The 27,347-nt window shown below is 55.2% G+C and overlaps 2 protein-coding genes across 4 annotated transcripts in view; one reads left to right on the top strand and one right to left on the bottom strand.

Moving 5' to 3' along the window:
• CFAP58 (cilia and flagella associated protein 58) overlaps positions 1-2,403 on the bottom strand; it is a 121,472-nt gene extending 119,069 nt beyond the window's left edge. Inside the window, exons 1-2 of the mRNA XM_046026605.1 lie at positions 2,243-2,403; positions 2,032-2,143 (exon numbers count right to left, since the gene is read on the bottom strand). Of these exons, the coding sequence (XP_045882561.1) occupies positions 2,032-2,143; positions 2,243-2,403 (273 nt within the window). The remainder of the gene's footprint in view (positions 1-2,031; positions 2,144-2,242) is intronic.
• A 294-nt stretch (positions 2,404-2,697) lies between these two features.
• Positions 2,698-26,912, top strand: LOC123955504 (inositol 1,4,5-trisphosphate receptor interacting protein). 3 transcript variants are annotated; one of them, XM_046027637.1, is made up of 2 exons: positions 2,698-2,890; positions 23,179-26,912. In XM_046027637.1, the coding sequence occupies exon 2, from the start codon at positions 23,192-23,194 to the stop codon at positions 24,848-24,850; it is 1,659 nt and encodes a 552-aa protein (XP_045883593.1). In that variant the 5' UTR covers positions 2,698-2,890; positions 23,179-23,191; the 3' UTR covers positions 24,851-26,912. The 3 variants fall into 3 exon arrangements, with proteins under 3 accessions (XP_045883593.1, XP_045883592.1, XP_045883594.1); XM_046027636.1 differs by having other exon boundaries at positions 23,176-26,912; XM_046027638.1 differs by lacking the exon at positions 2,698-2,890 and adding an exon at positions 12,681-12,908.
• The last annotated feature ends 435 nt before the right edge of the window (positions 26,913-27,347 follow it).

Genomic DNA, 27,347 nt, shown 5'->3' with positions numbered 1-27,347 from the left:
CCCTGGTCCAGGCCTCGGCCTTTCTAGAACCCAAGACCTTAGTGAGTCCTCACCTCCAGTCAGCCATTCGAGGTTTGTTGTTTTTTTTTTTTCATTCGCACTTATTTAAAATAAGTCTACTCTCCCAAGGTGCTTCTGAGTTCTCCCTTCTTGCCTCACCCCTAGAGCTCCCCCTTTCATCCTTTCAATCATTGCTATCCGGTTCCCCGCCCCCCCCCTCAGCTCTTCTGTGTCTGAAGCAGAGGGTCCCTAATTTCTTGGTCCCTCCTGCTCCTGGAAGCTGAATGTTTGTTCTTTCCAGCCTTTAAAAAACCCTTTCTAGAGTAAGCACAAGGCGCTGTGGAAACTACATGGCAGGGAGGGAGATTGTAACCTAGACACGGTGGTTCAAGGAAGAGTTCCTGGATGAGAAATTGCCTACTTTGAAGACTGAACGCATCTTAGCCATGCCAAAAAAAAACAAAAACAAAAACAAAACCAAAAATAAAAGTGTGTGTGCACGGGGTGACAGTTCACAGAAAGAGATGGGTGACAGTTGCAGGCAGAAGATAGAGCACATGTGAGTATCTATGGGATGGGGACAGGAATGAATCCCATATCACATTCTGAGAAGTACAAGTTCCAGGAACTACAAGAACTTCGGTGGGGAACGTGTAGTGAGATAGGAGATTGGCGAGACAAGTCAAGGCCAATTCGTAAATGGCCTATGTACCCAATTAGGATAGTGGACTCTGCTGAGAGGAGAAGGGAGCCCACTCAGGTGACTGCCAGGATACACAGAGTGAAATCATCAAGCTTAAAAGAAAGATAAATCTAATAAATGTTCCTCATATAAATAAATATACACAGTCGGTTAGAAAGTACAGAAACAACTTTGCACACAGGATGATAATCCCAGAGGGCACTTAAGTACTAACCTTCACATTCCAGCATACATAACCCTGAACTCTTACTCCAAGGATTATAGGGCAGTGTGGGGGTGCTTAGGTCAGTGGTCCTACCCTCCAAGAATTTCTTCTGCCGACTTTGGGGAGTATGAGTACCCCACCCATCCAAGTTGCAGACATTTTGGCAAATACACAGCTCTTCCACACACGTTTCCCTAGATCACTCAGTCAAGAAGGAAGAATTTCCCCTGCCCCCTTAAAATCCTTCCACTAGCAAGACCAAGAATTGAGACAGATTTTTTAACAGGAGAAAAAAATCAAATTTAGTTTCCTGTGGAAGGGGAACCCACACAGATGAGGAAACTGCAAAGACCGTGAGGCAACAGGAGCTAAAGTGACCTGAGGAGAGGAGAAGGGACCTGAGGATACAAAGGGGAGAAAGAACACTAGCAGGTCAGTGAAAGGAAAAGTTTGGAAAACAAAATTTGCCTTATTATGCAGAGAAGTTTCTTAGGTAAAGAGGAATCTCTGTTAATAGCTCTCCCCCTAGTGCAGGCAGGCCAGTTGATGGGGAGGTAAGGAGCTTTTCCTGAATCTGCCCGGGTTTGATGGCTTCTAACTCAAAATAATGTTCCTGGCAAACTGGCCCATCTTGGGGCAACCTGTCCTTGGCCCCTACAAGTCCATTCTCCACCCCTCCCCATCAGCCGCCCAGGCTCTGCCACAACTGTCCCCGACGGAAGGAAAGCGCTAGGAGCAACAGCAGACGCTGGAAAACAAGAGTAACCTGGGCCAAGGGCTGGGGGTCTATTTTTAGCACTTTGTCTCACTGCCTGTTTATCTTGAGACTCAGCTTAATGTCTTCCAGGCGAGTGTCGAAGTTACTTGGCGGGCTCCAGGAGGAAAGCAAATAGGTGATCTAGGACCCAACAGCAGTAGCAGTGGTGATAACCATTTGGACAGTGTGCTCCCCTCATCTCCCCCAAGGTCCCCTCCGGAGCCTCTGACTCCCCTAAAGCCTCTTCACACAGGATTGATTCAAGCTGTCGCCGGCCACTTCTACCGGCTGTGACACTAGAGCAGGCCACAAGGGGGAAAGAAGAGGTTATGGACTCTATGGACTTCATAAGCCACGAAGGCCCACCAGGCGGGTGCGGCCGCGGTCCCTCCTGGCCTCCCCAGTGCCCTCGCGCCTATCTTCACCGACAGGGTCTAACTCCCCAGACGTAAACACGCGCCGGACGCCACAGCGCCCTCTACAGACGGCAGCGGGCGGTCACCAGGCTCCTTTGTGCCGGCTTACTGGGGGAGAAAGGGGACGAAGCGTTGGCTTCTCTTTCCATCTGGTGAGTTACTTCGTTCCGTTCAAGCCGCAAAAAAAGAAAAGGGCCGGCGTCGGGTCTCGATTTATATTTCCCTCCCGAGGACAAAAGAGGTGGCCCCTGGGATTCCGCCTCCAGTAAAACGCGCCGCGGGAAAACGCGCGGCGGACAGGCAGTGCTTTAACCCCTTCCATCCCGCCGGCCCAGACCGCTTTTTAAGGGCGTTCTCCCCGACTCCCTGTGCACACGCACCGGTTGGCTCCAGTGGCCGGAGCCCGGCTCTCCCCGTCACCCTCCAGTTATGCTGACCCTTCTGGAGTTTCTGGGGGGTCAATGGGCCGACCTCTTTGGCGATCCCGGCTCCGGGCCCCCGCAACCCACCTGGTCCTCCTTAAGAAGCTTCCGCCGCCAGCAGTAGAGGCGGGTGTTTTGTTCTTATAAGGAGGAAAAAGTTTCTGTGACATCCAGGAAATGAGTAACTCCGCAGCCCTTGGGGCCGCGCTGATGGAGGCCAGAAGGCGGGAGCCGGCCAGGGTATCGCCGCCCCCGTCCCCCTAAAGTGTCTGGCGGGACGCTGGGCCGAAGCCGCACGCGAGCCGCGGCCTCCGGGCCCTGGGGACCCGCGGGCGCTGCCGGGCTGGCGCGGTCCCTGCCGAGACCCCGAGCGGGACGAAGGCCAGCGTGAGTGCAGGGGCGTCCATCTCGCGTTGTGGGGGAAGAGGGGCGCGGGGCGGGGGCGACCGCGGGTAGGCGGTGCTGCGGCCGCGGCGGGGGCGCGGAGCGGGGGCGCGCAGCGGGGATGCGGGGGACGCGGGCGGCTGCTCGGCCGTGGGCGGGGGCACCTGGGAGACCCAACTGCGTGGTCTTTTGCGGCGCGCGTTCGTCCTGCGCCCCCGCGTCTCCACTCCAGCCCCGGCCGCGGACCCCGGGGGCCCCTTGCCGCAGCCACGTGCGACAGGCGGCTCCTCCTGCGGGCGCCCGAAGCCAGGCCGCAACGTGGTTCCTTGTGCCCCGGCGATCCGTTACTTGGGACCGTCACCTGGCTCTTCACCAGGCCTCCTTCCCCGCCTTGGAAGGAGGCAGGAGGAGTGCAGCTTATTTTTTTCTCGGTTTAAGGTAGTGAGGCTATGGGGTTACGGGGGCCGGATGAAGCCTCCACTGCTTCCTCTTTCGGGACTCAGTGGAGGAGAACCCACGCTGTGCGGAACTTTCCCTCTCGGCTACACACAGTCTCTGCCGCCGGACCCTTAACCCCCTCCCCACCCCTCCACGGGGTCTCTAGCTTTCTGGCTTCCAGGTGAAGAGACCCAGAAGCTCCAGGGCCAAGCTCCCTCTCCGCAGTGGTCCTCTATAAAAACCAAAGTGCTGCCAAGCAGAAAAGGAGAGGATTTTACTGAGCCATTTAGGGACCACACGTTGCCTTTCGCATCCTCTGCCTAGTGTGAGAAGGAACGGCCTTCAAAACTAAAAGAGCTCCAGATACTGGCAGATCCTAGATTCCGGGCTTTGGGATCTAAATCAATTTGAGAAATCGATCCTATTACTTGTTACTCTTGAATCTGACCCAGGGCCCTTCCCTTTTACAAACCAGTTCTGTCTCAGAGAGGCTGCCAGGTAAAGCTGATCTGAGCCTGGTGTAGTCACAGGTCCAGGTTAGCTGTGAAAATGGCAACAGGTCGATTTTCTGCTTTTCATCCCTTTATTAATAACATAATGGGCTGTGCTCTGGAGTCCTCCTTCCAGCCTACGTGCCTAAGTGGCTTTCATTGTTTGCTAATTCCCTGTGCCTGCTGCTGCTCCAGGCCATTCTGCCCTCATATTTTCCACTTGTGGGTAACCGTAAAGTGGTTACACTGACTCTCTGCTCTCTCTGGGTGTATGGAAAGGCTTTTGTTCCAATGCCATACCCTCGCTCCGTAATTTTCGAAGATGCAGCAATTTTAAGCTCTGGCTTTCAGGGAGCCAGGATCTGAACTTTTAACCCGATGCCATCAACTCAGAAGTTGTCACCTTACCAGGACTGCCTCCCAGCTCCTGCAGTGCTCAAAGGGAAACGAAGAGGGTATGGGGGCCAGCTTTTTATCTGAGGGCCAGAACAGGGAAGAACTTCCAGTAGAGGCTTCTGGCAAAATTGCCCACTTGAGAAAGTACTGCCTGGGAGAAAACTGGTTTTGGGGGGTGCCTAGGTGGCTCAGTCAGTTAAGCATCTGCCTTCAGCTCAGGTCATGACCTCAGGGTCCTGGGATCGAGCCCCACATTGGGCTCCCTGCTCAGTGGGGAACCTGCTTCTTCCTCTCCCTCTGTCCCCCCTTCTGCTTGTGCTCTCTCACGTGCATCTCCTCTCTCTCAAATAAATAATTAAAAACCTTTAAAAAGAAGAAAAGAGAAAGAAAACTGGTTTGGTATTTTTCCCTTCTTGAACCCCCTGGAGTCAGTAAAGAGAAAGAAGGTGGGGGATTCTGTCTGCTGGAGGAGATACACATCTCAGGAGGAGGCAGTGACCAGCAGGGCCCCTGGAATGGTAGTGTTGGGCCACTGGAGTGCACGAGCTCAGTGGTCCATGCCAGCTCTTGGAAGGGACAGCACTGCCAAGCCAAACTGGTCCAGAGGAGGGGATGGCAAGGTAGGGGTTCTGCAAAGCACGTCTTGAGAAAGAGAAGGGAGTGAACCGGCAATATTTGTCTCAGGAAAGAGAAGCCGAGGCGGCTGGGACTATGGCCTTCAGGAAGCTCCAGCACTGTCATTCGAGGAGAAGACCTGCTCTGTCTGACCTCAGAGACTCGATGATTAGGAGAAACAGGGAGACAGATCTTACTCAGAAGTAAGGAGTAACTTGCCGACTAGGTCTCCTCAGTTGGTAATGCACTGCCCATCCCTGTCAGCAGAGACCGCAGGCCATCAGCAGTTATGCAGGAGAAAGTCCCTTCATGGGGCGAAACTGTGGCTCCGTATTTGGGGCTGAGAAGTCCCCTCAGTAATGAGGAAGTAGTAGAGCAGCCTGTGGGGTTTTAACAGAGAAGTGTCCTAGAGTGCTGGGGAGCTGAGGAGCCGGACCTTATTTATGGCTGAAAGCAGTTTATCCCAGATAGATTGGTCTCAGTCTTACTGGGGATCTGAGAATGCCAAGGGATGTTAATTATAACCGCCAAGGCTATTGCTGGCATATTCTGCTCCTTCTGTGAATTAGAATAAGATGTACCTCTCTGCAAGATGATGGCACCTTGGTGACATTTAGGGTATCACTTGGGGCCTCATCTTGATGGACATGGCCAAGGCACATAGCTGGACAAGTGCATCTGAGCTGGATTCATCCTTACCATACTCTGGCCAGATGTTCTTGAGCAGTACACCACCTGTGCAACGATATACACAGCAGCCCTGATAACCAACCATTATTGAGGGCTTAACATTTATTTGCCAGGCTTTTTTTTTTTCTTCCCCAAACCACTTTCTTTTCATTAAGTCATTTAATCTTCATAGTAGGCCTATGAGGAAGGCATTGTTATCCCTGTACAGATGAAGCTAAGGCACAGAGCAGGAAAGTGTTCAGGAGCCTGGAAGCTGAGTCCTAATCACTGAGCCTTCACAGAACAAGAAGCAAGTTAATCATAAAAAGCTTGTTTGGGGGGCGCCTGGGTGGCTCAGTTGGTTGAGCGTCCGACTCTTGGTTTTGGCTCAGATCGTGATATCGGGAGTCATGGGATCTGTCCAGTGGCAGGCTCCACGCTCAGCGGGGAGTCTGCTTGGGAGCCTGGGATCCTCTCTCTCCCTCTGCCCCTCCCACTGCTCACATGCTCTCTCTCCTGCTCTCACTCTCTCACTCATAAGTGGATAAATCTTTTTTAAGAAAGAAAAGAATGCTGGTTTGGTAGAGGGCCCTTGTGGGAGGAAGGGAAAAGCAATTGCTTTTTTCTTTGTCAAAGGCAGAATACCCACTCTCTGCTCAGATGGAGGAAAGACGGAAAACTCATCTGGCAGCAGAAAGGAGAAAAAGAGCACGCTCAGCCTTGATGGCTCATAGGAGGCCTGGCCCAAGTATCAGCTGATTTTCATTTTTAATTGCTGGGCAGTGTGAGGTGGCAAATCCAGTTTGGGGCCTGACAAGAGGTTGATGAGTAGGTGCCACCTGGGTGTGGTGCAGAGGGAAAAGGCCACGGCTACGCAGGGCCCCTGACCTAGGCAAGAAATGCCCCCAAGTGTGGAACAAGGTGGCAAGTGTTCAAACCTGCTGTCCCAGCACTGCCCACCACCCATTTCCCTTCTGTTCCCTCTTCCTTTCCCTGTCCAGGCCCTGTTCACCCACAGATGCCCTTCCCAAGCTTGTTCAGGAAAGCTTTCCCCAGATTCCATTTCACACCTTCGTATATATATATGATCGCTTATTTTCCACACCATACATTTTAGCACTTAATTAGCTGGAATGAAGCATGTTACTACATACTATATATAGATAGTATTTTAAGATTTTTTTTAAATGTACTCATTTATCAGAGAGGGAGAAGCACAAGCAGGGGAAGGAGAAGCAGCCTTCCTGATGAGCAAGGGGCCCAATGTGGAACTCCATCTCAAGGCCCCAGGATCCCAGGAGCATGAGCTGAGCCAAAGGTAGATGCCCAACCAACGGAGCCACCCAGGTGTCCCTGTAGACAGTATCTTAAATAAACTAGCTTCTCAGCTGATGAGGATGCCTCAGAATCTCTTGGGAAGAACCAGCTGGTATCCAACAGATTTCCCATAAAGGGTGGATTTATGTAGATCTTGTCACCTGTCCCAAGTCTAGCTCTTCGCTGTGCCTACTCAGAAACCCCATCTCCACAATTTTCCAAGTGGTTTGGACCTGGACCATTGAGTCACCTCGAGAAGCTCCCAGAAGTGGGTGTGCAAATTAGAATGCTAGTTTTTTAAATTTGGAACACTTGTGACCATCACCATCATGCAGACTAGATGGTATCTGGTCCCTGCATCCTGGGCGAACCACGTGGGAATCCAAAGATCCAGGCAGCTCATGCTTGGCAAAGAAGGACAGGGAGAGAGTTGTCTAATAGCACAGGGCTCTCTTGACTTTTATGGCCCTCTCATCAGTGGAGAAATACCTGCCAGGTAGACCCGTACTCCAGTCAGCCTGGCTGTGTGGGTCTCAGGGAATCTGTTAACCTGATATATCAGGATGTCTCCATTTCCTCTTGCATAATTTAGCTATTTTTATTCTGCTTACTTAATTTGTTTAGCCCTTTATACGCATTAGCTCTCAGCTACACAGAGTTTCATTTGCATAACTTAACCACTCACAGTTTCAGGGTTGGAGGCGCTGCCCTGTAGGGGTAAATGCTACATGCAAGTTAAAAGGATTTGGTCGGGTGGCCTGGATGGGTCAACAGTGAGCCAAGCACAGAACAAAGAATGGTCTCTAATCACCACAGATGCTTGGGGAAGTGGAAGACCCCAGACTGGCCCCTTACGGAGGCACCTGTGCCACCGTGGGCAGGAAGCAGCATTAATAAGGCACCGCTTGCCTTGGCTGCCTCGGCTCAGCTTGGTTGCCCAGATGGCCTCTCTGGATTTAAATGTGATCTCTGTCCAGGCCCCTCGTAGTTCATTTTCAGCCACCGTCCCCAGGTGCCACGGCGCCGAGGAGGTGTGATCCGCGTGGTCTCTGGAGCAGGGCGGGCTTGGGTTGAGTCCTTTCTCCCCACTCAACTGATGGGTGTTCTCTATACTTGGGCAAGTGCTTTGACTCTTTCGAGCCTCAGATTTATCATTGGTAAAGAGGGCATGACCACTCACAGGACACGTGTAGAAGGCACTGTGCTCCGTGCCAAGCACAGACCTCGATGCGCTCTTTGAGACGGTCAAGTTCAGTCGAGGTTCCACATTCTCTGCCAAATTGGGCCCCCAGCCTTCCCATTAGGGCCACTGACGTCTGGCCAAAGAACAAGGTTGTAGGGACCCAGACTGTCCCAGAGGCCTCGAAGGAAAAAGCTCATCTCCTTGCTGCTCTTGCTGTGGTTTGTTCACAGCTGACAAAGCTGCTCGTCCCCACCTTTCCGCCGACTCTGGGGGAGGGAGAATCAGGTTTGAGGCTTGGTCTGAACAGGCAGTGCTTCCAGAGGGGAAAGAAGGGTGAGGTTTTCTAAGAGTGGAAGAGGGTTGGGGGCTGCCTAAGAGGTCTGTAGGGCTCTCCTCAGCAGTTTGGGACCCGTGATATTTTCTCATCAAAAGCGTATTCCCCCCTCTATCCAAGTGGGGTGGAGTAGCCCACCCTGTGACATCAGCAGAATGGAAGCATCTGGAAGGTGACATCACTGTTGCCCACAGCAACACCTTACCTCCTCCTTAAGGTAGACCGGGAGGATTAAGACCCATCCCAACTGTAAGACACATGTTGAAAGGAGGGAGCACGGAAATCGTGACATCCACAGGTGTGTTTCTCAGGGGCTGGGCAAGGGGAAGAGGGAGGGGCTGCAGGTCAGAGATCTCGGCTGGAAACCGGTTGGTGGTAGGTCTCTGGGCCTCCGCTAGGCCTTACCCTGAGGGAACAGCTCAGCACTGAGGGCTGCAATCTCGTTTAGTTCTCTCAGCTGTGACTTGGCGCAAAGAGCATGACTTCTTACAGTAGCTTCTGGCAGCTTCCGTAGCCCTGGGTTTTCCTTCTTCAGCCTGAATCTGGTAGGGAACAGTGGGAGGTAGGGATCAGGGATAGGGAAATCAGAAAAGTGGCTTTACCTGCTCCTCCATCCTCACCGCCAAAGGTGGGAGGATGCCACAAGTGGGAGACAAGGATGCCCACATCCTCACTACAGGGACTGACTTAAGAGAGAGCCTTTATTCATGCGTGAGTATTGGTTGTGCAAAGCAGTGAACACACTCAGGATTCACTGGCTTCGTGGAGCTTTATAATCAATGATACGCAGAGAGGAGAGGAGAGGAGTGTCTGGGATGTGCTGCCCCAAGAGTTGGTGCCAGCTGGGAACAGAAGCAACATCTCACAGCTCACCTCTCCCCTCACATGCCTCTTGGTATTTCAAGTTGGCCTAAACGAAAGCTGTGGAACCCCATCCTCCCCAGCAGTTCATAAAGGGGTTTGGGAGGCGGTTGAGATATACCCAGGGTTTGGGGAGTGGTGTTAGGACAGGCATGAGTGTTAGCTGTGTCCTGCCCAAGAACAGAATCCCACAGTCTGAGTGTCAGAGGTGAGACGACAATAGGTAGACGGCCTACTCCAGATCCCCTCCTGCTGTGACTGTGATATTAGCAGTTGGGCTCAGTTTCTCTGCCTGTTAAATGGGCATAGGAGCAGCCAGTACCAGAGAATATACAGGGCACTTTAAGATCCTCAGATGGAAGTCCTGGAAGAAATACAAAGCCCAGAGTTTTCAAATGACTCATTCGCAGGTGGATGACATAGTGGTATGCTTGCCTGCCTGGGAGGAGGGCTCAGCTTTGCAGCCATCCTGGGCTGCTCCTACTTTCTCCCCCAGGTCATTTCCCTGAAGTGGATACACGAGAGTCTCCTAACCTGCTCCAGACCATACAGAGGGCGTTGTCATAATTCTAGTCCTGCTTGTTGGTACAAAAGCATGTGCTCGTAACAAAATGTTCTCCTGGGAGCCTGTTTCAATAGCCTTCTTGGTGGTAGTCAGGGGACCCGCCTGAAGTTCATGAAAAGATCCTTTGTTTGCTAAGACTTTGTTTCAGAGTCAGTAAAAAGGCAGGACTGCTGAAGAGCCAGGACCACAGGGAGCCTGGGCTGGAGGGGAAAAGAACAGGGGATTCCTAGGCCCGACCCCTGCTTGTTGCCCCAAAAATGCCACTGATGCCTCCCAGCAAAAGGTGCTGTCCAGTGTTAGAGGGGCCCCGCCTCCTTTTCCCAACCCACTGTCCTTTTTTTTTTTTTTATTTTTTTTTTTTTTTATTTATTTGTCAGAGAGAAGGAGAGAGAGAGAGAGAGCACACAGGCAGGCAGAGGTGGAGAGAGAAGCAGGCTCCCTGCCGAGCAAGGAGACCATGCGGGACTTGATCCCAGGACCCTGGGATCATGACCCGAGCCGAAGGCAGCGGCTTAACCCACTGAGCCACCCAGGCGTCCCCAACCCACTGTCCTTTCAGTTGAAAAGCCGTCTCAGACATCTCAGGTCCCACACCCAGAATCTCTGGGTGGGATGGGCCTTGAAAGCTCGTTGAGTCTGATTCCCTGCCTCATGTCCAATTTCACTTAAACCATCACCTGCCTTGCTCCAAAGGGTACAGGAAAGCCCATCTGCAATAGCTGGTGGATAATCAGGCACTGAGCAGCACAGCATAATGGGAAGATTGGAGGCTTGAAAGCCCTGAGTTCAAATCCCGATACTGATAACGGGCAAGTGGCCTCACCACTCTATGCCTCAGTTTCTTTATCTGTAAAATGCAGATCGTTCCTCTTTCTGAGGTTTATTGTGCAGGTGAGACCTGTAAAGTATTTCACACAATGCCTAAATCTCTATAAATGTCATGCATTGGCTGCTGTTTTTTAAACTCTCCCGTGGGGCATCAGGGCCACAGGGCTGGTCTGTTCTTTTCCGGAATGGGAGACCTGCTTGCCACTCCACCAGGGGTTGCTTCTCTGCTTCTTTTCCTGAATTTGCTTCAGCTTCTGTATCCTGCGCTTATCTTATATTTCTGAAGACTCTCAAGCAAGGAAGTGGGCATCGAGGGGAGAGGCAGCTGGGGGTCAGATAAACTTGGGCCAGGGTTCATTCCTGGGCTGTTTGCTTGGTAAACACGGGTGGTGAGTCAGCCTGTAGTTAGCAGAAGGCCATCCGGACCTGAAGTGGCCAAGGTCTGTCTCTGGGCTGCCTCTGGAAGGGTTCTTGCTCCCATTTGCCAAGGCCCTTACCACGATTAGCACTTTGCTTTTCTGACGGTAGAGCGGCTCCCAGAAAGAAAACCCTTAGACGTGACTTCATCAGAGATCTCTCACTACGCCCCGATTTCAAAAGCAGCAAGTTTTTCTTTTCCCCAGTCTTGACTTCATTCACTCAGCAAGCATCAAGGAACCCCTGCACCTTGAATACCAGGCGTCAGGGACCCACGGTGGATTCTCCAGCCAGGTCCTCCGAAGGCCTGGAGGATGGTCAGTGTTAATGCTGCCAGACCGGGGGTGGAGTGGGGGGCTGCGGAGCAAACTAGAAGCTCCCCAGGTGCTGAGCTTCCTGCTCTCCCTCTGTGCCAGCCCCTGGGGCCTTTTGAAGAAACAGGGAGGTGGGGGAGACAACCAGGCAAGTCCCCAGGCTTCCGGAGTGCTGCAGGGATGTCGGTCACCCCCATCTCCCCAGAGGAGTCCTTAAGATGCAGGATTTAACAAAGGGGAGACGTGGCCTCATCACCCGTAGTTAAGACAGATAACCGTGTCCTTTACAGAGCACAACCGTGTCTGGGACCACCGTGCCCAGAAGGAGGTAGTGTGGTCACCCCAAGCAAGAGACTTGGGATACCGACCCAGGCCCTCTGACTGCGGAGTCTGGTCTCTTCACTGTACCCTAAGCCTCGGCAAAGTGTTAAGCTCTTCTGAGCTGAAGATCTTGGCCTGTTTCTTTCTGGGTGGCCTCGGGGCGGAGCATGTCCCTGTGAACTTGGCAGTGTCAGGGGCTGCTTGCTGCCTGCCACAGCCCTACCAGCTCGTCCCTGTCATTGGTTCAGGTGCTCCTGCTGCGTGCCAGGCACAGCCTCGGGCAGAAACCAGGGCAAAGCTCAGGCATCATTCCATCCCTGCGGCCGGCTGTGGTCATCGTTGTCATTTTGTCCAAGTCACAGGGAAGAGGACTACAGTCCTGGAGTATTCCAGGGGTAACTTTGCCAACTGCTCTCGGACTTAGAGTTGAGGCCCCCACTTTCCTGGACAGGAGGACCCGGTTCGCCCTGACTGAGGTGGCGCTGGAGCAGGCGGGCAGGCCGACTCCGGTCCCCCTGCTCTCCCCAGGTTCCCGCAGCAGAGAGGCCCCCACAAGCTCTGAGCGGTTCACAGCTGGCTTGGCCTCCATCTTCCCTTTGTGTCTCTTGCTGTTCTCCTTTATTAAGATGAAAGGGGTTTTAGATCTTTGCAGGCACTGTGTGTGTGTGTAAGAGCTCTTCCCTTCCTCTTCCCCAGCCCTTCTCCCCCACCCCCTTCTCTCTGTCCCCCCCTGCCCAGCTGGGGCACAGGCATTGTGTCCTGTACCATCCAAGCCCCAGGGGACCAGGGTGGGCAAAGAGTCTGGGATTTCAAGCTGGGATTGTGGGAGGCAGCTGGGCGTAAGATGGGGACGGTGGGTGGGGGAACTGTAGGAAAGTCCTGGGGGGCCCTTGCCCTCCCCGGAGAGGCCCGGCTGTCTTTGTTCTCCTCCAAGGATCACAAGGAAGGTGGCGCCCAGCAGCCTGTTTCATTCCATCCATCCCCAGTGGGGGCGGGGCGGGGGGGCCGGTGAGCAGGCCGGTGAGCAGGCCGGCCAAGGGAGGGCTTTGTCTCCACTTTGTTTTCCTTTGTACTTTCTCCCTGCTTCCGGCACAGCCCCCTCGAAGACCCTCCCCACTGAGCCCGTGTACTTGCTGGTGTCTGGAGCCTGCTTTCTGTCCCTGCAGCCTGCGAGCCTAAACGTGGCTCCTCTCGAACACTCACTGCCCTCCTGGGACGCAGTGGAGGGAGAGAAGGGGCACAAGTCTGGGAGCCTCGGCATCCCTGCCAGAGGTGGGTGTCAGTGTTCCCTCCTCGCCAGCACTCCTGTGGGCAAGATGGGGCCCAAAGGCGGAGGGAAAGTCTGAGAAACACCAGCTGAAGCCGAGCCGACATCTGATGGTGTGTGAGGGCTGCTTCACTGTGGGAATTCGTTACCTCTGGGTTTCCATTGTGAACACGCCCCTGTGATTTCAGGTCTGGAAATCTGAGGTGGGAATCCAGGGGTCAAGGGGGATGATTGGTGCACCCTGGCTGTGAGAAACGCATCCTTCCTGAGAATGGAGGACATGTGCAGTGCCTTCTTTTGAGAAAACGGGTGTCTCCGAGTGCAGGATGTGAGCACCCTGGTGGGTCCCCGGGATGGCACGCATCCTTGGTGCCCTGAGCAGGCAGGCCTGCCTTGGGTCTTTGCCAGGTGCTTTGGGGAAAGTCAAGACAAGCCGACTCCAGAAGTCGGGGGTTACAACCAGCGCTTAGGCGGCTCACTCTGAGAGGGTGACAGGGTCTGGAGCTGCGGGCCTAGCATGACCTCTCGCTCCTCTGCTCTTTTCCTGTGAGACTCTGAGCAAGTGATCCGCCTCTTGGCTCCGTGGACCCCTGCCTGTGAAACTGCTGCTGCTCTGGTGAGCTGAGCTACCTAACGAGAGAGGCGGGGAGGGCAAGCACTGTGGGGTCTCTGCTCTGGGACATCTCCAGAGATGACCTCGCACAGGGCACCAGGCTTACCCACACTCAGAAGGGCTTAATACATATGCCGTCTCCCCCTCCCCCCCTCCCTCTCCCCCCTCCCCTGCTTGTTCATGAAGCCCTTTCAAGAAAGAAGGATTCATCTCGGGAGTTGGGGGGGTGAAGAGGGATCAGGAAGGCTCTTGGGGGCAGTTTCCGAGACAGGCTTGCCGTGAGGCCCGTCAGGTAGGGTTTGGATCGTGCGGTGTGGACACAGTGCAGGGAATTGGGTGCAGGGGACAGTCAATAATTGGAAGTGGCCAGGGTAGGGGGGAAGGAACTGAGGGGTCCCCCAAGGCTGGGTGGGGCCAGGTTTGAACCTCAGCCTTAAAGTTCTGACCCGTATTGCATGGAAACTAGAACCCAATGAGATGAAGAGAGACCTCCAGGGAAGAGGAGGCCACCCGGCGTGGCTGGGAATGAGCGAGGGCTCAGAGGAAGTGATTCCAGAGGCCCATGCCAGCCAGGCTGGGGAGCCCCCCCCCCCCCCCAGCTTCGGTGCAGAGCAAACCTCAGAGGTGGTGGGGGCGTGGGGGTGGGGAGGGAGGCTGCGCTTAGAGACTGCGTTTGTTTCTGAAGGCTGCTTTAACAAAATACCACAAACTAACTGGGTGGTGAAATGAAAAACAAACCTCTCAAAGAGTTCTGGAGGCCTGAAGTCTGTGGTCAAGTTACCCGCAGGGCCATGCAGCCTCCGAATACTCCGAGGGTGGATACTTCTTGCCCTGTCCAGTGGCTCCAGGCCTTCTGGGCTCTGGCAGCTTCACTTCAGCCTCTGCCTCTGGCCTCGATGACCTTCTCCTCTCTGTGCTCTTTTTCTGTTCTCTTTATACGGACACTTGTCACTGGACTTAGATTCCACCTGGGGAATGCAGGCAGGGCTCAGCTCAAGGTCCTTAATTTAATTACTTAAAAGACCCTTCCTTCCAAGTAAGGTCACATTCACAGGGTCTGGATGTTAGCCTGTGGACCTAGCTTTTTGAGGGTCACCGTTCAACCCACCACAGCAGCTGCTGGATTCCGGGTGCGCTGGGGAGAACAGGCGAGAGAAATCTGGATGTGAACCCTGACAAAAGGTGGCCAGGAGAGCCCCTTCCTGTCTCGGGAGCCTATAAGCCCCCTAGCTTGAGATACCAGGCCTCCATCTGTCTGTCCCAGAACACTGTGATTTCCTGGAAATCACAGTGCTATGCGGACATCAGGCTGCATGGCTGGACGGGAGGACACCATGTCCTTCCTGGGAGATTGATGGCTTCCCTGCCTTCTCCATCTGTGTATGAGCTGCTGATGGAAGAGGGGGAACAGGAAGGATGTGGGCTCTCCCACCCACATCAGCGGAGTCCAGGCCTCTGACCTTCCTGCACTTGGGCTGACCAGCTACATGACCCCAGACCAGAGGATGGGTTGGCATCCTGGTGACTTTTTGGAAACCCCTCCCTTTCTGAAAGTGGGCCTTGAGGAAACTTAGTGCTTTGGCCGGTGTGACTGGACACCCTCTGAGTCTAGCCAGTGGGGCCACGGAGCCATGATAGCAGAGATCACCTTGGCGAGAAGGCCGTTCCTCTCACAGCATAAGCTTTGCTATGGGCTCTCCTCCACTGGGCATGGCGGGCAGGGTGGGGTGGGGGGTTGTCTCTGCTCTCTCCCCCACCCCGATCAGGGTCTAGTCTTCACCCCTGCTTCTTCTGAGCCCAGTGTGGGATCTCCCCTGGGCTAGGGAGGCACACTTGGGGTCTAGTTGTCCAGTCGTGGGGACCAAAGTCCTTAGTAACAGCAGGTGCTCCTTAATGCATACCCATTAGGCTACAGTCTCTGTTTTCTTCTAATCCCTGGAGAGGCTGGGAGAAAGCCTTTATGTAAATCCCTAGCCCAGGCCTGGCTCACGGCCAGCCTCATAAATGCCGGTCATGATTACTTTGGGGGTGGCTGCTGGGATGACTGGGAGATGCTGGAATTCTGTCAGGACTGGGTTTGTGGAGAAGGGTTGAGCCGGGGGTAGGGGGGCGGCTATTTCAGGGAGTTCTGGTCACAAAGAATATAGTAGGGGGTGGTATTGCTGAGAGGGAAGAGTAAGGAGAGTACCAGGTCAAGGGCAGCCTTGAGGATGCTTACTAGAGGGTGGGGAGTGCCAATGGACAGGAGAAGGGAGGCACCTAGGGGGGCTGAGGACCAAGGCCCGCAGGCCTTAAGTGGCCTACTGACATATTTTGTTTGGCTTCCAAGGTTTTCAAAGAATTTTTGAAGTAGCACCGACCTTGTAAAATTGAGGGATGTTGATAAAATTCAGATTTCTGGCTTCTCTTGGAAAAAGAAAAAAAGAAATCACAATGCATGTGTCGTCCCTTCAGATAATGCGTGTGGGACCAATGGATCCCGGGCCCATCACTCGGGTCTCTAGCACGCGCAGCCTTGCCTGTTTACTACGGGCCTTCCCCACCCCTCTCCCCCATACTTGGTCTCACAACCCCTGCCTTCAGAAGCATGCCTGAAAGGAGGGAAGGGAAGGAGCCCAGTGGTCGTGTAAGTGGCAAGTTGGAGGAAGGCGAGCCTGGCTGGAGGCCAAGATGGAGGTTCTGCAGGGGTATGGGGTGGGGTGGAAGGTGATGGGGGTGGCTGTAAGGACACAGAGGAGAAGACACACTGGGGGCCCAGAACCTCACCCTTCAACCCATTTCTCAATTACGCTTTGTTGGTCCTCTTCCTTCCTCTTTCCTCACTTCCTTTTTTTGCCTGCCCTCCCTCTCCTACCCAGGCTTGAAGCCACAGGACCCAGACCCTCCCCAGTGCTGCTCAGCTCTTCTTCTGTCCCCACCCCCATTGGGGCTGCAGGCAGAGAGGAACCTCAGCAAGAGATCCCTTTGCTGGGGCCTGGGCCAGTCTGTGAGGCCATTCTCCTCTCCTGCGGGGGACTCCTGTCCTGGAAGGGTGGGGGCCATCTATGCTGAGTCTGTTTGCACCCCTACCCACCCCCATTTTTGCGAAAGGTGAAGAGGAAGGAGTCTGTAGGGACATGTCACTCCCACAGCGACCATCTCCTCCCTAACACGTGAGAAGTCCGCTCTCACTGATGTACTGGGAGCCTGACAAATTGGGCAGCCTGGTGCCTGGGAGGAGACAGGAGGACATCCAGCTTTTGGAACTTGCTGGAACTCTAACTAGGAAGTCAGGGATGGTGGGCAGAGAAACACAAGGAAAGAGCAGAAAAGTGGCTTGACCTGTAAGGGTTCTGAGAAGGGCAAGGGAGGCCTGCACCAAGGGGCAGCCTCCCGGAGGACAGGCCCGTGAGCCGGCCCTGAATGAAGGCACTGCTGGGCTGGGCGGGGAAGCCGACACTGGTGTGCAGTGTGGGCTGTGCTAGGAAGAGGCCAGACCGCGGGAGGAGAGCCTCACCAGGGCTGCAGACAGACTGCTGGCTCATGGGGCCCAAACTCCACCCCAAGCCTCAAGGTCAAACTCTGTTCAACCTGTCCTTTCCTATAGTCCTGTTTCCTCGGGGCACAGCCAACCCCGATGAGCTGGGTGGTCGCCCCTCCTGACTGTGATGCCTGGTAGGTGGCAGGGCTCACTCGTGCCCTGGGAGGGTGGAGGGAATGCAGAGGGAGAGGGACAGGCCCACTGCAGCCAGGAAACCTTTGAAGCCACACAGTGGACCTTGCTGACCATCAGTCTCTTCACAAGATAGGATGTTGCAGCTGCCTAACTCATGCTCTGAGAATCGAACGACAGAATACTTGCCGAGGGCTTAGCTTTGGACGTTCATCTGTTCACAGGCACACGAGCACCGGCCTCCCCTTCTCTGCTATCTGTCTGTCCAGAAATCGCTGGGGGGGGCCGCCTGCCTGGACCACTTTGACCCCACCCTCCTGCTCAGGCACATGTCCTCATCAGGTCTCTCTAGTTTCGTCTGTAAAATGGGGCTCAGATGAGTACAACACTAAATTCTGACTTCCTTAAATGTGTGGCTTTATTGCCCCCAAACAGACCCCACCTCACCTGCTAGAACTGAGGACTCCAGCACAAGACCAGGCGCACAGTAGGGGTGCAGCCCAAACTCACTGACTGCTCATCTCCTCTGGCCCCTTCTTCCTCAGAAGGTGCAGAGCCTAAGCAGTGGGAAGGGACCCAAGGAACCCTCCAGGGTCTGGGCTGCAGGTGGCTTCCCCTGCCATCAACCCAACTCCTTTATTCCAAGTTTATATAAGGAAACCACCTCAGCTGTTCCTTTCAGCTCCGAAGATGACGCTGGGGCCAGGGCGGGGCCAGGGTGCCTTGGTGGTTGTAATTAGCAGAGCTAATTGCATATGACAGAGCTGCAGGCTCGGACACCGCAAGAACCAGGAACCGCGCCCTCCTCCTCCCTGGAGGCCTGCCAGGCTTGGGCAGGGCTGGTTCTCAGACTTGAGCGGGGCTGAACCACCCAAAGGGCTCATGGCAACATAGGCGCTGGACCCCAGCCCTGGAATCTCGGATCAGCAGGACTGGGATTGCATCTGAGCGTTTGCTTCTCTCCTGAGCTCCCACGTGGTGCTGCTGAGTGGGGACCACATCTGGAGAACCACTGTCCCAGGGGACTGCTGGCTGCTGAGAAATGGGTCCTGGGCACTCCTGCTGCTGAGGCCACAGCCAGCCAGCCCCGGGTGGGGGTAGGTGGGTGATGGGTGGGGAGTGTGGATAACACAGGCTCTCCCCTCTTCGGGTTTGCTATAGGAACTCTGTCTGGAAGGAGGGGGCTACGTGGACTGGAGCCAAAGGCTCGCACAGCCACATCTCCCCAGCCAGTGAACACAGGGAGGGTCCACAGACAGGGGCTCCCAAAGAACAGAAATGAAACTCTCTCTACGTTCTTGTCCCCTGCTACTCATGCGCCATTAACACTCCCAGCTCGTTCAGTCCTGTGACGTCCTTGGTGGCTCTCTGCCTCCACGTGTGGATGTGCTGTTCTTCCTGCCTGGGATCATGTTGGGCTCCTGTGCTGTGTGAGCCCTGTGGCATCCAGCATGGCCCTTGCACATAGTAGGTGCTCTGGAAACACAGCACCATAGAAAGAACTTGGGCTTTCCAGCTGGAAACAGAACAGACTGTATCTTAACCCAGCTGTGCCTTTTCTAGTTCTGTGGCTAGAAAATGGCTTTTTATTTCTTGGGCTTGGTTAACCCATCTGTGAAGCAGGGATAACACTCATTTCAGTTATAGGGGGTCACTGTGTACCCAGGACGTCCTCGTGAAGGCTTGATCAACAGAAGCATATATCTATTAGACAACTCCGCGTGGCATTCATTGGATTGGGGTGCTGGGAGGCTGTGGGGGATGCAGGAGTGACAGAGCCCAGGGAACAGAGGCCATCTGGGGCTTCTACCCAGAGTCTGAGGCTTCTAGCCAGGCGCAGAATAAAGGTCTGAGAAAACCACTGGCTGGCCTGACCACCTGCAGCCCTCTGGCCCAGCCCCTGCTGCCTCGTGACCCTGGCTCTTTGCCAGGCTAAGTTTAGCTGTGACCTGCATGGGCCACCACGCTCTGTGGACAGGGGCGGGGGTGGAGAGGAACTCAGCAGGTTTCCTGCCGGCTTCCTGGCAAGCAGACAGACAAAGCCCTCCGAGTGACCCAAGTTCATTTTTAAGCTGAACCCAACTGGGTGTTTCGGGCCAGTAGGGGTAAGAGCCTTGGGCCAAGGCAGAGGTGGACAATTTTGAAATTGGGGAACGGGGTCCTTGGGGAAGGGGTGTGTGTGTGTGCGCGCGCGCATGCATATGTATCCATGGTTTGGGGAGAGGCTCCCAGATACCAGTGTGTCCCCATGATCTCCAATAAAAGTCACACCACTCTGGTTCCTTCTCATTCTTCTGGCCCCGTGATCCCCAGGGCAGTGTTCCCTGTGGCTTGGTTTGGGGAGGGGAAGTAGAGGTTCCAACTTGGTCCCATCTAGTGATGAGTGAGCGGCCTCATCCCATTCCCCATCCACAGGCAGAGCCTGCCTGTCCAGATTTTAAAGGAGCAAAAAGACACCTGGGAGTTCATCTGATCCCTGGGAGGGAGTTGTTGGTTTGAGTAAGGAGTGAGTCAGAGCTCCACCTCCAGGAGGATCCAAGGCTCCAAAGTCCTCTCCCCTTTGCTGGGGGGCAGGGTGGGCAGAATGGTGTGCCAAGGGACAGCTACGCTAGAGGAGCATTTTGTGCTTTCAAAGCACTTTTGAGCGTGTTTTCCTCCTCACCCCCGGGACTTGGCAGGGCTGGTGTGCTTAGCAGGTGAGAAGATAGAAGCCTGGGGAAGCCTAGAGGGAAGGAGCAAATATGGAAGGGCACCCGCTCCCAGCACCTGAGATGGATTCTCTCCCGTAACTCCGCCTTCCTAGGAAAGAGGGTCTGCTGAAAGCTCTGTCTCTGAGGGAAAGCCCTGGAGCCCAGGAGAAGCAAGACCCCTTGGCAAGGAGCAGAGTCAGGTTTCAAAGCCAGACCTGTCTGCTTCTAGAGCCCAGGCTCCTCCTGCTTTGTCAGCCCAGCCCATCTCCCTCTGTGCTCTGTTGTGTGTATGCATAACCCTACTCCTGGCTGTGTTACTGCTTGCATCCTGCCAGAGTCCCTTGTGGGGGCATCTGCGTGCCCCCTCAAGAACCCCTACCAGCAGGGTCATGCGTTTCCCTGTCCCATCGCAGACACCCTTTCATGAGAAAACTCGCACAGGGGCAGGCATTTTGCCAAGGGCTTTATATGCATGATCTTGTTCAAGCTTTACAACCTCAGGGATGGTTATGCCCATTTCACAGATGAAGAGACTGGAGGCCCAAGAAGTTGAGTGATTTGTCCAAGGTTACATGGCTAGTACGTACCCGTGCTGACTTCTAGCCCTGTCTTGTCTACTCCAGAATCCATCCGTTTAATCCCTAGCATACAGAGTCAATGGCCCCACTTGGTTTGGGGATTTGAATGTTGCCTCTCCCAGTATAAGGAGGCCATTAGAGCCCTTGAACAAAGCACGAAGGTGCCCACAGGTAGCCCTGTGGAAGCTGTTAGGGATAGAGGAGAAAGACTTCTTGATGACGGCTCCACTCCTCACTGGCTGGCCTCCTACCCTGAGCTGGCGCGGAGGCTGGTCAGGGGCTGCCAAGGCCTGGGACTGTGACTTGTCAGGGTCTGCTGGGCCCAAAGAGGGCTGCCTATAGTACAGGGGCCCTCAAGGGCCTCAGAACCTCCAAATTGTCTCCCAACTGGCTTCTGTCTGGTGCTTAGCCCCATGTGCCTTGATCTTAAAACCCTGATCCACATTGAGAAGCCAGCCTCGCAGCTTTGCCTCTGACCACCCTGGCAAAACTTTCCATTGAGGTTTCCCTCGTGTGGAAACCAGGGCTGACCTGTTTCTGCAATTATCTAGCAAGCCGCTCCTTGTCATCGGGAAGAAAAGCTGGCTAGCTTCCCCCTGGACTTTTTCCTCACCCCACACCCCTTCCGGCCTGACTTCCTACACTTTCTCCTGCCCTCCGTCTCCTCCTCAGTCAAGCTCACCTCTGAGGCCGGAATGTGTGTGCGTGCTGATTCTGCTGCCAGTGGACCTGCTTTTGGTTCCTGCTTGTGAGTCCAGCTGTGTACAGGATGGAATTACATCTAAGCCGCTGGCTCTACCCACAGGCAGCAACTCAGGCCACATACATCCTGGCCCCGCTGGCTAGAACCTGCAGACGTGTTTTACCTGATGCCACATCCCTGTTCCTTGGCACCATTAGGGTAAGAACCAGAACAAATAGTTTTAAGGGTGTAAATTCAAGGTTAGGAAATGGGGCTCAAGCAGAGTGGAGAAGCTCCTATCAGCATGCGTTGGCTTACAGGGGGTTGGGGGGCCTCTGTGTTCTCTGCTGTCCCACTGTCATTTGGCCGTCTGCTGTCCTCGCTAAAGTCCCAGGCAGAAAGGGGGCTGGGCAAGTATGGGAAAGGCCCCTGTTATTCCCCAAGGTTCCTGCCTGGGAGAGGAGAGGGTATAATGCAAGGCCTACCCTGTAAGACTGTGGCTGTCAGACTTTAATGTGGATGGTATCAAAATGCAGCTTCTGGTTCTGTTGGTTTGGGATGGGGCCAAGGTTCTGTGTATCTAACTCTCATGATTGTAAGGGGTTAGCCCTTCCCTTGAGCTCATTTGAGAGCTAAAAATCCATTTGTCCTGGAGGAATGGAATGTCTCCCTTCACAATTAAGAAGTCAGATTTAATGTTTAGACAACTCAGGAAAGGAAATCCAGTGACTCGGTCACTCTAGTTTTCTGCAAGATTGCCGTGGGGAGAGACCCAGGAAAAGGCCGGGAGATCAGTGTCTGAATTTGGATTGAGATCTTACAAATCAGAAGGAGAGGTTTACAGTAGGAGAAGACAAGGGCCCCAAACTGCTTCAGAAACATTTGCTGTTCAGTGAACCATGTTTTGTACCATCGGCTGTGGACACATTCTGCGTGGGTCGCCACGTCCCTCAGTACTGTGACCCTTGGGGGTATGATGGCTTTCCTCTCATCCAGTGAGGAAACTGGGTCCCAGAGAGGTGTGCTCACCTGCCCAAGGGCACACAGCTGATCGGTGACAAGGCTGGCCTTGGAACTCCACCATCTTGTTCTTAATCACAAGGCCTTCACTGGGGAGAGGTGGGTTGAAGTATAGGAAAACAACTCAAACTGACTTAAAGCGAAAACATAATTGATTTATATGACTTTAAAACTCCAGAAGCAGGGGCGCCTGGGTGGCTCAGTGGGTTAAGCCTCTGCCTTTGGCTTAGGTCATGATCTCAGAGTCCTGGGATCCAGCCCCACATCGGGCTCTCAGCTCAGCAGGGGGGCCTGCTTCCCCTTCCCCCTCTGCCTGCCTCTCTGCCTACTTGTGATCTCTGTCTGTCAAATAAATAAATAAAATCTTTAAAACTCCAGAAGCAATGGCTTTAGGCATAGCTGGGTCCAGGGAATCTGCTTTTGTCTATGTTGGTACCTTTCTCAAGCAAACCCCCCTTTGAGGTATAGAGAGTCGTCCCCCCCCACCCACCCACCCACCCAAGCTGTGATCCTGTTCCCTGGCAAACCAAGTCTTTCTCCCCATCAGTCCCAGGAAATCCCACTTCTGTGTCCCTCCCATCAGCTGGAAAGAGGTCCTGTGCTTCTGGCTGAATCCACTGTGGAGGCAGGGGTGTGGAATGGCTTGGGCCTGGGTTATATGTTCACCCCTGGAGCTGGGGGTGGGGTTATCCCCACCCAACCCATAGGACGTGGGCCAGAGAAGGGTCAGCTCCTGGGGAAAGTGCATCCCCGCTTCCAGAAGGGGGAAGGACTGGGCAGGCAGAAACAGGACAGCCTCTGCGAGTCACTCAGCCAGGACTGCTGGTGTGCAAGGACTTTGCAGTTCTTTCTTCCAAGGCTACGCTGCGGCACAGGGGGTGGGAACTGTGGGCCAGGCAGGAGGACCGTGAGACCTTCATCCACTGGGTGGGACAGATCCACCCGGTGGGACAGAGGTTGGTGTGAGGGTCCGGGGAGGAAGCAGTGTGCATGGAAGCTGGGTGTGACCACTAATCCTGAACCCTGTCTCCGTATAGCAGGAAAGTTCCAGCCATGGCCCTGGGGCTCTTCCGGGTGTGTCTGGTGGTGGTGACTGCCATCATCAACCATCCCCTGCTGTTCCCGCGGGAGAACACCACGGTCCCCGAGAGCGAGGAGGAGATCATCCTCAAGATGCAGGCGCACCAGGAGAAGCTGGAGCTGGAGCAGCTCCGCCTGGAGGAGGAGGTGGCCCGGCTGGCCGCAGAGAAGGAGGCCCTGGAGCGGCTGGCTGAGGAGGGCCAGCAGCAGAACGAGGCCCGCACGGCCTGGGACCTGTGGAGCACCCTCTGCATGATCCTCTTCCTGGTGATCGAGGTGTGGCGGCAGGACCACCAGGACGGGCCTTCCCCGGAGTGCCCGGTCGGGGATGAGGACGAGCTGCCCGGCCTGGAGGGCGCCCCGTTGCGGGGTCTCACCCTGCCCGGCAAGGACGCGCTCGAGCGCTTCTCCGAGCGCTGCATTCGGGGCGCCACGGCCGACGCGGCCCGCACACGGGAGTTCGTGGAAGGCTTCGTGGATGACCTGCTGGAGGCCCTGCGCAGCCTCTGCAACCGGGACACGGACATGGAGGTAGAGGACTTCATCGGTGTGGGCAGCATGTACGAGAACTGGCAGGTGGACAAGCCGCTGCTCTGCCACCTCTTCGTGCCCTTCGTGCCGCCTGAGCCCTACCACTTCCGCCCAGAGCTCTGCTGCGCCCGCCGCCCTGTGCCCTTGGGCCACCAGGGCTACGGCCGGATCGAGGTGGTACGGGCCACCGAGGACGCGCGGGGCTGCGTCTGCGGCAAGACCACGCTGGGGGAGGACATGCTGTGTCTCCTCCACGGCAGGAATGGCCCAGCGCGGCTGGGGAGCGAGCTGGAGACCCTGCTGTGCGCTGGAGGCTCCCCGTACCTGGACACGCTGCGGGTCATGACGTGGTTCCAGACGGCGCTCACCAGAGCCTGGCACCGCATTGCCCACAAGTACGAGTTCGACCTGGCCTTCAGTCAGCTGGACTCCCCGGGCTCCCTCAAGATCAGGTTCCGCTCAGGGAAGTTCATGCCCTTCAACCTGATTCCTGTGATCCAGTGCGATGACTCGGACCTGTACTTCGTCTCCCACCTTCCCAGGGAGCCGTCCGGGGAGACCCCAGCGTCCAGCACCGACTGGCTCCTGTCCTTTGCCGTCTACGAGCGACACTTCCTCCGGATGACCTCGAAGGCACTGCCCGAGGGGGCCTGCCACCTCAGCTGCTTGCAGATCGCCTCCTTCCTCCTGTCCAAGCAGAGCCGCCTGACCGGCCCCAGCGGGCTGGGCAGCTACCACCTGAAGACCGCCTTGCTGCATCTCCTGCTCTCCCGGCGGCCGGCCGACTGGAAGGCCAGCCAGCTGGACGATCGCCTGCACGAGCTGCTCCGCTTCCTGGAGAAGAGCCTGCTGGAGAAGAAACTCCATCACTTCTTCATCGGCAACCGCAAGGCGCCCGAGGGCATGGGACTCCCTGAGGCCATTCGCAGGGCCGAGCCTCTCAATCTCTTCCGGCCCTTCGTCCTGCAGCGGAGTCTCTACCGGAAGACGGTGGACTCCTTCTACGAGATGCTCAAGAACGCCCCGGTGCTCATTAGCGAGTATTCCCTCCATATCCCCGCAGACCATGCCAGCCTGCCCCACAAAACTGTTGTCTTGTAGGGCGGACAGGACCCGGGGGGCCAGGATGCAAGGCACCCCGTGGACCCACATCTCTGGGGGCACCTGCAGGCCCCGTCCCGGGAGAACGGTGGGCTTTGTAGGGCACCACAGCTCAGCCCACCGGGGAAGCCAGGCCCCATGGCATGGAGGAGACAGGATTCCAAGCTGGCCGAGCTGGTTTGCTTTCATGCCACTGGGGCTTGCTGGTGAGGCTGTTGTCTGGGTTGGGTTTATCCTTTGCGTCTTACTTTTGGATCACCACAAATGGCCAAGAGGATGACGAAATCCTCTCTGGACACCGAGCTGAAGACAACGCAAACATCGATTCGGGTGTCATTTTTGACGTCCCGGGTCCAGGCTTGACTTAAATATCAACAGGGGATCTGCAGGAATGCTGGCGGGGGTGCATGTTAAGACCCTGCAGCCTGTTCCCAAAATGCTTGACCCCAGGCATCCTCAGCCAAGGCACCAACAGGGACAGTTGTGGGAATTTGCCACCTTCCATCCACAGCCTGCACTACCGGGATCCAAATGCGGCTGCCGTTTTTTAAACTATTTGGAGAAAAGACCTAGAAGAGATTCAAGGCCCCACGGGGCCAATGTCTGTTGCCCAGAAGTGGATACTTGGTGGCAGAGAGAAGTTTCCGTCGGCCGCTTTTCCAGCTACGTGTCTCACTCAGGGTAGACTTCCTTCCCCGACCCCTTCCCACAGTGTGCTGTGCCCTGAGCACTGCAGTGAGGACAAGCTCCACAGCTGGTCTCCAGCCATGCTGTGCTGAGGGAGGGCAGGTACTGAAGACGGAAGCTGCAAGAGACACAGGGTGACTGGGGCGCAGGGTAGAACGTGTCCCCAGGGTGCTGGGGTCTGGCTCTGATGCCCACTTCAGAGAAGACGGCAGAGCTGAGGAGTGAGGGAGGGATGCCATAGCCTGGAGTGTTCCTCAGCGGCATCACAGTCCTAGAGCCGAGCATGCCTGGAGGCAAGAGGAGACCTAGCTCCGTCTGTTGCCCCCAAGACCTGTTCTCTCCAGTGGGACACCCTCGCGGCACAGAACCTCCCGTTTCTGGATGGGTCTTCCCGGCCACATAGATGAGCAAGACCTGAAGAGGCTCAGCTGCTTGGGGACACACAGGGACAACAGTGCCGACCCAGCCCCCAAGCCCCAAAGAGATCACCTCGGCAGTGCTGGGGGCTGCAGTCACGGGACAGGTGCCAGAGCCTGCAGTGGGACCTGGCCCATCTCTGGGCCTGGGTAGGGGGGTTGGGAAGCCACTTCTCCACTTGTGGCTTCGCTGTCCCTTCAGGAATTCCTCCCATGGTACTGCCTCACTGACCCTTCCAGCAAGCCAAGGGAGAGGCAGGAATGAGTGCCCCTGGGTTCCCCTCCAGGGTTTAAGCTGGCCAGGCCTTCGAGCAGCCTACGCTGTTCCATGAGGGTGTCGGGCTCACCACGAGCTGCAGAGGATCCTGTCCCTCACCCGGGGGCGCTCTCACCTGGCCCCTGGGGTTCTGGAAGATGGACGATTTGCCTGACAGAGTTCACTTGCAGCAGGAGGCTCGGCTGTGATGGGGCACTGAGGCCATAGGAACCCTTCAGTGTGAGCTGGAGCCACACTGTGCAGACTTGGGTCTTTATCTCCTCAGCGCCGGGAAGGATCATACCTGTATGGCCCCCAGCAGTAGCCCCAAGCCCCCCCCGTTCAGTTGTGATTTGTTTCCAGAATTGGGGTGAATGTCCATATTTATTACTGCCCATGCCTTGCCTGCCCCCACCCCCTTATCCTTATCTTGTTGTGCTTGGAGGAGACCCCACAGGCGGACACCAGACTCCAGAAGCTGAGACCAAGCATGAACCTCCCCCGGCCTCCCCTTGGCTTCTAGGAGAAAGTTCACTGAAAAATGACCTCCTGGCCTCTTGCTTATCCAGAGATGACAACTCAGCAGGACAGTGGGGATCTTCTATGCACCAAAGCTGCTTCTGAAGCAGAAAGCAGCAGAACTCTCGGTGTTTTGTGCTGCCTTATTTATATTGAAGGAAGAATTAAATTCTTGCAAGGAGTAGAACCTGGTCACGGTGTTTGTTTTCACTTCAGGAAGACTGTGAGGTTCCCTGGGCAGAGTTAGGGAGCAGGGAAGGTTTCCTGTTTATCCCCAGAAGCTTTCACTCCCTTTTGATTCTTATGCTTTAAGGAAACTTAAAAAACAAAATAGAACCTTTCTAGCCCATCTTTGAAGTAGCCTACGGAGTTCCAGAAGGGGAACGTGGGGGATGTCAGTACAAACCTTCTTTCACAGAGCTCGATGTGCAAACAAATGTGGGAGATACTAGGAACATGAAGCTCTTGAGTTTTGAGGAAAGAAAATGTCTTTTCAATGGAGGTTTTAGTCCATCAGGGCATTTTATAGGCCTTTCCACTGAGGACACCCAGGCCCCTTTCTCTGAGGGCTCTCTCCTTTCCCAAGCATGCTTGACCCCACCAGGCATCTGCTCGATGC

This window comes from Meles meles, chromosome 13, assembly GCF_922984935.1.
Source record: "Meles meles chromosome 13, mMelMel3.1 paternal haplotype, whole genome shotgun sequence".
Lineage (NCBI taxonomy): Eukaryota > Metazoa > Chordata > Mammalia > Carnivora > Mustelidae > Meles > Meles meles.
This window is presented reverse-complemented; position numbering and strand designations above follow the sequence as displayed.